We start from the raw sequence: 11,051 nt of genomic DNA, 5'->3' as shown, positions 1-11,051 counted from the left end.
CAAGAAATAGTCTAATTGTATAGTTTTGAAACACAAAGTTAACGTAGGGCCTTCCATGCTTTTTGTTCTTTGTAGAAGTCAACATGATCAACATCTGTACATTAGCAGTATATGAAGAAAGGCTGTGTGTTATTTCATCGAAAGATAAGAAGGGTTAGAAAGAATTTTGCACATTAAGCAAAATTATAGAAAATATGTTGGCAAATGAAATGCCAATGTATTCAATCAATAATTAGCCCATGAAGTTTTTTTTAATTTGAGAAGATGCATGTCTCTGGGAAGTTTTCCCTAATCCCAAAAATATTTTTTATATGCTCCCCTTAGCATGCTACCATCTGTGCAATAATAACAGTGCTATGAAAACTTATGACATTTTCTTTCTAATACCCACTATTGTGTTATATTCTGTGGGAAAAAAAGAGCACGTTGCTCACTGTGAACCAGGCACAAACTGATCAATTATGTAAAAATAAAATAATTTTAAGAAAAACAATTGACTGTCATGCACATGGCTACTAAGGAATTTATTGATGTTCTTCTGTATCAGAAGTTATTTTCCCCCAAAGAAGCAGAAAAAACCTATGCAATTGGAATTCATAAGTTCTAAGAACAAAGATGGTACAAGTGTCCCTGGGATAAACTAAGTCATGTTTGGCATTTGAAGGACATAAGGAAAAGGACATTCATTGATTTCTTAAATCCCAATGCTTAGGATTCTGGGTGTAGGGAAGATGTCACATAACCAAGTCCTGACGTTTCTATATCCGCTGGCCTTTCAGTTTCCAGTTTTCTTCACACATCTTTTTGGAAACACTTTGTTTAGAGAGAAGAGAGAAGGTAGAGAAATCAAAGAATCTCTTGAGTGGTTATAAAGATGTAACTCTGGGGAGGTGATTTCTATATACATAGCTTGCTAATGAAACCTCTTGGGGGAAGCTATACGAGGAAATCATCTGGACTGAGTCTTCAAATAGTTCAGCAATGGGTACCTGTTCCAATAACAAGACCTGAATTGATGAATGTGAGGGACAGAACTATGAATTCACTCCTTTCCCCTCTAATGTTAGATGCAATCAAGGAAAACAATTTTAAAAGTTTTTCCAGAGGTTTGCATAGAGCGAAGATTCCAGCTGATGTGGGCAACACTATAGCCCAGATGTTTTTTCTTTCTTTCCAATAAGTGTATTAAAGAAACTGTGTTGGATTTGGACTTTCTAATCTTGACCCTTAGATGGGAAGTAGGATAACTGTAAATGCCCTAAATTAAATGTGACATTATGTGCTCTTAATTTGTCTGGATAGAGAATTATAGTTTTTATTAGGTCCTAACAGAAGACTGTGTTTACTTAAGGAACTGCTCTCTTATGAAAGATATTGGTAATTATCGGTGAGACTCAGAAGGATAAATCCTGAGATGCTGTCTCTGGCCCATCACCCTGGTGCCTAGGGGAGCCTTTCCTCTATTCCACTAAGGAAGGGTGGAGTGTATATGAAGAGCAGACAAGGGTGGAGGGGAGAGGTATCACACTGTCTTCTCTGGTCACTTATTTATTTGGACTTTGTGATGGATTCACAATTCACTATTTTATTTTGAGGTCTGTCATTTTAAGCCTAAAATATCTTTCATGGAGAGAACAACATTTCCACAATTATAATTTAAATTTCTATATGACTTAAATGCACTTTAATTTTAGGAATCACTTAGTGTTGGCGAATTTTATCTCAATGAGCATCATGTCAATGCAGATATAACTTCTGAGTATTTTGTAACACAAGAGTTGATTTGTCCTGATTCTGGTCTACTTCTGCTACTAAGGACATCTTATGGAGGAAAGCATTTTCCTGCTGAGTATGCAGACATGCCTTGATACTTCCAAATGTTTGATGAAATAAGTCTGTAGCATAAAAGGTAGTATGTCCTCAATTTTGGATTGTGGCAACCAAGAATATTGACATAGTGGAGATGACTGACATATATAAGGTGTGGGAGCATTATAATGTGACCAGTCACATAAGCAACATCTCTTCAGGAGTTAAGTGTTGGAGGAAAAGGAGGTAGGGCTAAGTGAAAACATAGAGAAAGAATCTGAACACATAATTATGTGAAATGATTTTGGAAACAAGAACCATCGAATGGTGAAGGAACAATAAAAACAATTGCATGAGAATACTTAGAAGGAATGAGATAATCAACCAGGTAGAAAAATAAAAAAAGCATCTATCTCCAAAGGTGGAATAGATAACATATATTTGGAGCAGTGCTTCTCAGATATTACTGTGCATTGTGATAAAATGCAAATTTTGGTTCAGGAAGTTGGAAGTGGAGGTCAAGGCATCATGTCTAACACATCCACATACTTGTTAGCTGTGGCTGGTTGGTGGACCATAGCTCTGATAGCCAGTCTCAAGAAAGGGGTAATTGTTGGAGTAACAAAGCAATTGGAAAGGGTAGTGATGCTTGTTGTGTTCCAAAAACACTGACATTCAATTTCAAAAACAAAGAAGTGTTTGAAAAAAATAATATGTGTATGTGTTTTTCATAATTGTGAAAAAAATCAAGATCATAATTAAATTATCTTAAAAGTTAGCAAACAGTATAAGAAAGCAGCTAAGTGTGATTATTATTCATTTGAATTTATTTATCTTGTTTGTTATTGTTATCACTGTTGCTGAAAAAGTTTTAAAGATACACATACTAGTAAGAACTGATGTTTTAAGAATAATTAATTTTTTTTAAATTTGAGTATATGTTAAGCATTAACCTAACATTTTGTTCTAATTAGGGAAAGACCAACATTCCTCATCTCATCCAATACCTGCAAGTCTCTACTCTCCTGCAGGGAAATAGTTGCAGAGTTATATTTAATTATTCCAAAGTTCAAAGATGGTGACTGATACTGCCATGATATATCATTACAGAAATATCTGGTTTCCTGGATTAAAGATTTCTAGAAAGCTGTTCTTCACCTGTAGACATATTATGTGGCCCAATATTAGTGCTGCCCCCTTTCTGCTGACTGGCTTCCCAGGCCTGGAAACAGCTCATCACTGGATCTCCATCCCCTTCTTTGCAGTCTATGTCTCTGTGCTTTTTGGCACTGGCACTCTCCTCTACCTAATCAAGGATGACCACACTCTCCATGAACCCATGTACTATTTCCTTGCCACGCTGGCAGGAACAGATCTGATGGTGACATTGACCACGATGCCAACTGTAATGGGTGTATTATGGGTGAATCATTGGGAGATGAGCCATGGAGCCTGTTTCCTGCAGGCCTACTGTATTCACTCTCTTTCCATTGTAGAGTCAGGTATCTGGCTTGCCATGGCCTATGACTGTTTTATTGCCATTCACAATCCCTTGAGATATACTTCCATTCTCACCAATACTCGAGTGGTAAAGTTAGGGATGGGAGCTTTTATGAGGGGTTTCATATCCATTGTGCCTATAATTGTGCGTCTTTTTTCATTTCCATATTGTCACTCTCATGTTCTCTCTCATGCTTTCTGTCTTCACCAAGAAATTATGAAACTGGCCTGTGCTGACATAACTTTCAATAGACTGTACCCTGTCATTCTGATTTCTTTAACAATCTTCTTAGACTCTTTGATCATCCTTTTCTCCTATATCCTAATTCTTAAGACTGTCATGGGCATAGCCTCTGGTGAAGAGAGAGCCAAGGCCCTCAGTACCTGCATCTCCCACATCGGTTGTGTCCTCACCTTCTATGTCACTGTTATCAGTCTGTCATTTATTCATAGGTTTGGGAAAAATGTGCCACAAGTGATCCACATTATAATGAGCTATGTATACTTTCTCTTTCCTCCTTTAATGAATCCTATCATTTATAAGTGTCAAGACCAAGCAAATTCAATATGGCATTCACTGCCTTTTAACTAAACATACAATTGAAAGTTGAACTCTGATGTGGGTGACTGTCCAGGAAAGAAGGTGGATCAGAGATTTCTTTGAATTGAGAGCAAAGAAATTCACAAGGTCTCAAAACTTTCTGTGGCAGCCTCCACTTCTTCAAATGATACAATGACATCTATGAGGCTCATCAGGGGTCTGCTCTTGACTTCACAGATTTGGTGTTTGTTAAGTTCATGGATTGATTTGTTTGTCATTATCCTGTGTTCTTCTCTCTAAATGTTAAATAGAGAAAAAATATTTCTGATACATCTGGAAGATTAAGTGTAATCTGATTTTTTGTTATATTTAATTAATATTATTGCTATAAACCATAGATTTTAGTTTTTCAGTTTGATGTATCAATTTACATGTCTGTCTTTGAACTTCTCTGCTCCTATCTCTTGCTTATTTCCCTATTAGGGTGTTCATGCTTTCCTAATTTATTTGTGGGTGTGTATTATGATAAATAAACCCCAGTGAGTCATTGATATTGAAAAATTTCCACTATACATATATATTTTTTAAATTTTATGTGTAAATAACTTTATTAATATTTGTGTTATTAAGATTTGGGGGCCATTTGATAGAGGCTTCCTTAAATTCATGTTTATTTACTTATTGTTTTATATTTTGAACATTTTACATATTTTATTTTATATTAGGTTAATAGTTAGAGTAAAGGAAATCAGTTCTCAAGGTAATATCACTATTCATTTGGCTATTATTTTAAGGTATGAGACAGGAATAACACTAAACAAAAATGTTCTAACTGCAAGCAAACAGATATAAAATATTGCCTATGCAGTCCACTGGAGAATCAAATTTAAAATACTTTCACAATGAATGATTATATATCAAAGAACATTGGCTGGCATGAAAGTATCAGTTTGAACAACAAAAGTAGCATCTACTATATTTTGTTTTCTTGTTTTATATTATGATACAAGTATGTTCTAATCAATAATAATGCTTGGGTTTAAAAAATGTATCAGTTTGGGTACTTCCTCCAATTATTTTGGATATATGCCTAAGAATGGAATTGCTACATTGTATGGAATTGTCAAACTTTTCCACAGAGCCTATACTATTTTACATTTCACAAGTAATACTCAGGGTTCTAGTTTCTCCACATCCTCACTGACACTTGTTTTCTACTATTTTTATTACTAGAGGCCTGGTGCATGGATTTGTGTACCAGTGGGGTCCCTTGCACCAGTGCACAATCAGGGCTGGGGAGGGCCCACAGGAGGGGTCCAGGGTGTGTCATGCCTGTCTCTCCCAGTCCCAATTGGCCTAACCCCAGCAGCAAGGTAACCTACCAGTTGGAGCATCTGCCCACTCATGGTCTGTGCACATCAGAGTGACTGGTTGAAAGGCTGAACGAATAGTTGGACACTTAGCCTATTAGGCTTTTAATATATAGAATAGTCATTCTAGTAGGTGTGAAGTGGTATCTTATTGCTTTTTTCTAATGACTAATAATACTGAACATTTTTTCATGTGGTTATTGGCCTTTGGAACATCTTCTCTTGCAAAATGTGTGCTAATTTTCTTTTTAAATCAGAATTTTCAGATTTTCTTTTGTTTTTTAAAATAATTTTTAAATTACAGTCTTAGGACTAGATGGCCTTTTCAGATTGTTATTCCTGAAAATACTATGGTGTGTTGGAATATAATTCATGAACAGTTTTAAAGAAGAGGAATGGAATATTGTTTTCTAAATGCCAATATTTAAGAAGAAAATTTGACCAATCTTTCAATTCTATGATCCATAAAACACTGGAGAGTGATTTAGAACTTGTTTTATCTGACATTAGAGACTGCTTCTCTTAGAGAGTCTCCATCCAGAGAAGAAATGGAGGCACAGATCTTTCTTAGATGGAAGGGGAAAAGAGATTATTTTGGCATTCCCAAATAGCCTATGTGGAAATGAGTTGGAAATATTCCCTGGGGAGTTGTTTCTTTAATAAATATACCTCTCATCAGGACTCTGAACACATACTGAGGATACAGCAACAAAGTAATCATCAGACTGTGCTTACCACAAAAAGAAAGCTGTGGCTTAGGTAAGAAAATCCAGGTATTCAAATTCAGCAAGGATGCTTTAAGAGTAACTCTTTTATGGGATGTAAAGTACAGCTTATGGAATATAGTCAGTAATATTATAATAACTATTTATGGTGTCAGACGGGTGCAATACTTATTGAGGGGGTCACTTCATAAGTTATGTTAATGTCTAACTATTGTGCTGTACACTTAAAATTAATAGAATATTGAATGGTAACTGTAAATGAAAAATTTTCAAAAATGGAAAAAGAGTAACACTTCCACATGGCATGTAATTCTTCTGTTAAGGATTAGAAAATACTTAATCCTTTTTTAATGAGATGAAGAATTCAGTGAAAGGCAATCTTAGACAGGAGAACTCTATATTAAATGGATGTAGGTTGAGAACATGAGCTTGGGGGTCCCATTAACTTGAATTTGAATTCCTGTATGCCAAATGTTAATTGTGTGACCTTGGACAAATATTTAACATATTGAAGGTGAATTTTCTCATCTGAAGAATGTAAATAATACAATGTTTTCACTTTCTTGTTATTTATTGACTGCATTTCATAATCATTAGTCATCTGTTATTAACATTCTGCTGAAATTGTTATGATCACCAAAGACCTATTTGCCAAAAACAATGGACACATCTCATTTTTTATCTTACTTGCCAATTCTGACATTACTTTTCACTATTAAACTACAGCACTACCTAATTTTTTAAAAAAATATATATTTTCCACTGGCTTTGTAATAACAGATCATCTTCATGGTCCTCTTATATTTCTGCCTCCTTCTTTGTCCATCTCCTTTGAGACCTTTTTTCTCTATGTCCTAAAATGAAGCTTTTCCTAGGTTTACAACTTTTCTCTCCACATATACTTTCCCATCTTAATTCATACCTAAGTAAATTTTTCCCGAGATTTGGCATATCATCTCTACTAATGAACAATATGGTTGGTAGGAGAGATGGACAGAGAAAAGATCAATATGTTTTGGAAATGACCACCACTTTAGGGGATATTGTCAATAACCAAAAAGGTCAATGTAGGCACTAAAGTAGCAAATACTCTGGGGGAACTGATGTCTGTCAACTGACTAGATTCACTGAACCACAACTGATGTCAATCACTTAAAAACTGGGGTATTTCAGATTTATTTTTCCCTAAAGGAGCACACATTATCAGGCAATAGGTAATTGTATGAATGGAGTGGGGTAGGATACAGTAATTTATGGAGTGCATATAGACTACCCAGAAGTAAAGGGAAGATATTCTTATTTTCTCATCATGATCCTCATGTGCCCTCTTCTCTCTTCCTTATTCTTCAACTTCTTATGTATTTGTAACTGGTTTCTGGAATAGTTTTTCCACCTCCAGGCAGCATGGCAAGTTGAAGGAACACTGAATGATGTGTCTGTGTGACTCCCAGAAACTATGGAGGACTAAGGGCTAGCTGCTTTCTGAAATTCAGTCCACAAAAGACCCTCAGAGTGGGATGAGGGGATAACAAATTCCTGTCATCTCTGCATCCCCGATGGAGACTCTAGGCTTGCCGTATGGTGTTGAGAAATTCTACTGTCACTAATGTCACACACCACATATTAAGAGACTCTCAAAATGGGGCAGCTATTCCCCCTGGCATATTTGAGATATGTGGGCAGTTCCTGGCACTGACAAATTGCCAAAATCAAATGTCAGTGTGGCTGCTGCTAGGGACTGCAGATAGCAAATAGGTTACTCTTTTCTAACAGGTCAATCAAAAATATTAGTGAATCAAAATAATTCTAGCCAAAGGGATTACCACCCAGTTTTGATACCTAAACCTTTTTCAGCTCAAATTCCAAAACCCATAGATCAGACTTTTACAACACCATGTAGTAGTAACAAGTCTGGATTTTCCCCTGCTTCCTCCATCTGGTCCACTTCCTGGAAGCAGCTGGTCCAAAGAGGTCATTTGTCCCTATCCCATATTATATATTGTGGCATTCATTTATCTATTCTTTATCTTTTCATTTCACATGTTTTATTGGAAAGGCAATGTTAGAAGGCTAAGGGTTACAATGTCAGCAGGTAGGGGTTACAATTTATGATGATATACACATCACTTCTGTGCAGAGGTAGTAGAAAAGTGTTGTCAAGCTGAGCCCCACATCAGTTGTGGTTCAGTGGATCTAGTCAGATGGCAGACATCAGTTCCCCCAGAGTATTTGCTACTTCAGGGCTTACATTGACCTTTTTGTCATTGACAGTGTCCCCTGAACTGGTGGTCATTCCCAAAATATATTGATCTTTTTTCTACCCATCTCTCCTACCAACCACATTGTTCATTAGGAGAGATGATAACAGGTGCCAAATCTCGGGAAACATTTATTCTTGTTTTCAAAGATTTTTATTAAATGGAAGTGGTGCAAAGATTTGCTATCACCTTATTCTTCCTGAATTCCTCTTCAAAGGTACCAGTAGTGATGTTTATGAGAGAAAACAATATTTAAAAGACTATGGACACATATAGATTCCACTGAATTTGGAAGAAACTAATGTTTTTCTTGTGGTTCTTTTTAATTTTTATCATAATCAACTTGCCAAAAAATTGTTGGTTATATGCAAACAATGCTCATTTGATTTGATAGGATCATAATTATAAATAAATCCTAAAGTTCCTTATAAAAGTCAAATTTAAATTTTATAAATATAGACTTTATAGGTTAATGAATATTAGAATACCTATATGATTGTCTCCATCAGCAATGTAGCTTTACATCTGAGTCTTAATCTTCTTGCCAGAGCTGCTTGTGTAAAGTATATCCATTCAATCATTAAATTCTGATATGGCTTTAGCTTTTCAGATATCATACATTTTTCTTAAAATATCAAGCTTCTGGCATCTGAGAAGACCTTTGTTCTAGAAGTCTGTCTTCATTTTAATGTTTTGTTTTAGGAGCTTTCAACTCCTATCTTTTTCTGTTTTTAAACTTTGCCTCTGGTGCTGCAATTCCACTGAGTAATCACACCCTTCTAAAATCAGTTTATCAACTCTGCCCACTTGTTCTGATTTCTCTGTAATCTCACAAGTCATTTAAGATGGTAATACCGATAACAATATTTTTTAAACATTTTTATAGATATGGACTCATTTCTGTTGATTAATTATTTTCCTTAGTGATTAAGCCTGAAACAAATATCAAATACCTGATTGATTTCAAGAAAGAAAGTAGGAATTGGTTCAAATTGGAAAGAAATACATCAATAGTCTATATGAAAGATAATAAGAAGAGGAATAAGATACTGAAGACAATGACATAGAGCCAAAGGAATTATTTTGGGGGACTAGAAGTAGAGACTAGAAACATAGATGTAAATTGTGTGAATGACAGAATAAAGGTTGGATGCTGAAGAGTAAGTTGTTGACATTCATTACTGTGATTAATATTATTGTTGTTCCTTATTCCAGGCAAAGGCTTTGTGAATACAGACATAATTAAGAGTGAGATAGTTCACAAAATCTTGTACATTTGGAAGGGAAGTATCACCTGACAATGTGCTACAAGAAGATGGAGAGTAAGAAATTATGCAAAGTATTTAAAGGTCAGATCCCCTGAAAAAGCTCTTCTCCACTTGTAAAACCTACCATGTGGTCCAACAACAGTGCTGCTCCCTTCCTGCTGACTGGCTTCCTGGGCTCAGAGGCAATTCACCGCTGGATCTCTATCCCTTTCTTTATCATTTACCTCTCCATTCTTTTTGGCAATGGCATATTTCTCGTGCTTATTCAGAATGACCACAATCTTCATGAGCCCATGTACTACTTCCTGGCTATGCTGGCAAGTACAGACCTTGGGATGACACTAACTACAATGCCCACAGTCCTGAGTGTCCTGTTGTTGGATCGGAGGGAAATTGACCAGCATTCCTGTTTTACCCAATCCTATTTCATTCATTCCCTGGCCATTGTAGAATCAGGTGTCTTGCTTGCTATGGCATTTGATCGTTTCATTGCCATCCGATATCCTCTGAGTTACAACTCCATTCTCATCAATTCTCGGGTGATGAAGATAGGTCTTGGGGTACTGATGAGGGGCTTTGTGTCCATTGTACCTCCAATTCTGCCACTCTATTGGTTCCCATATTGTCATTCCCATGTTCTTTCCCATGCCTTTTGCCTCCACCAAGATGTTATGAAACTCGCCTGTGCTGATATTACATTTAATCGTATATACCCAGTTATTCTGGTTGCTTTTACTTTCTTCCTAGATGCTGTGATTATCCTCTTCTCTTATACCCTAATCCTTAAGACAGTTCTGGGCATTGCTTCTACAGAAGAACGAGCTAAGGCCTTCAACACCTGTGTCTCCCATATTAGCTGTGTCCTAATCTTTTACATCACTGTGATTGGCCTGACTTTCATCCACAGGTTTGGAAAACATGCCCCACATGTGGTCCACATTACCATGAGCTATGTCTACTTTCTCTTTCCTCCGTTCATGAACCCCATTATATACAGCATTAAGACCAAGCATATTCAGAGAAGCATCATTCATCTGTTTTCTGGCCACAGTAGGGCTTGAGCCTTCATTCCAGAATCTTGAGCTCTGTAGGATATTTTGCCCTTTTCCATTATTAAAAGAGAAACTTGGATTTTATATTCTTTTTTTTGTCAGAATTTGATGAAATTTTAATTATTACATAAAGCTAAAAGTTTACTTGAGCATATATATATATATATGTGTGTATATATATATATATATATATATGTCTAATATTAAGCCTGTATTAGAATATACATATTAAAATAGAATATATCCTATATAATAAAAGCCTAATATGCTCAGTGTCTGACCGTTCGACCATTTGACCAGTTGCTATGACATGCACTGACCACCACGGGGAAGATGCTCCAACCAATAGGTTAGCTTGCTGCTGGGGTCTGGCCAATCAGGACTGTGTGAGACAGGCCAGACATGTCCTGGAGCCCTCCCGTGGTCCCTCCCCAGCCGACCAATCTCCCATGGTCCCTTTCTGGCCTCTAAAATATTTCTTCTAATTAATTTCCTTTCAATGTGCACAAATCCATGCACTGGGCTTCT

At 36.3% G+C, this 11,051-nt stretch overlaps 1 protein-coding gene across 2 annotated transcripts; it reads left to right on the top strand.

Moving 5' to 3' along the window:
- Positions 1-2,980: 2,980 nt before the first annotated feature.
- Positions 2,981-10,532, top strand: LOC308233401 (olfactory receptor 51B2-like; the record flags this gene model as incomplete). Of its 2 annotated transcripts, XM_080640332.1 has the most annotated exons (2): positions 2,981-3,311; positions 9,928-10,532. In XM_080640332.1, the coding sequence occupies 2 exons, from the start codon at positions 2,981-2,983 to the stop codon at positions 10,530-10,532; spliced, it is 936 nt and encodes a 311-aa protein (XP_080496458.1). The 2 variants fall into 2 exon arrangements, with proteins under 2 accessions (XP_080496458.1, XP_080496457.1); XM_080640331.1 differs by lacking the exon at positions 2,981-3,311 and having other exon boundaries at positions 9,597-10,532.
- Between the last annotated feature and the right edge of the window lie 519 nt (positions 10,533-11,051).

The sequence above is a fragment of the Plecotus auritus genome (genome assembly GCF_963455305.1).
Source record: "Plecotus auritus genome assembly, chromosome: 9".
NCBI classification, from domain to species: domain Eukaryota; kingdom Metazoa; phylum Chordata; class Mammalia; order Chiroptera; family Vespertilionidae; genus Plecotus; species Plecotus auritus.
Note: the sequence above shows the minus strand (reverse complement) of the source record. Positions and strands in the feature narration are given on the sequence as shown.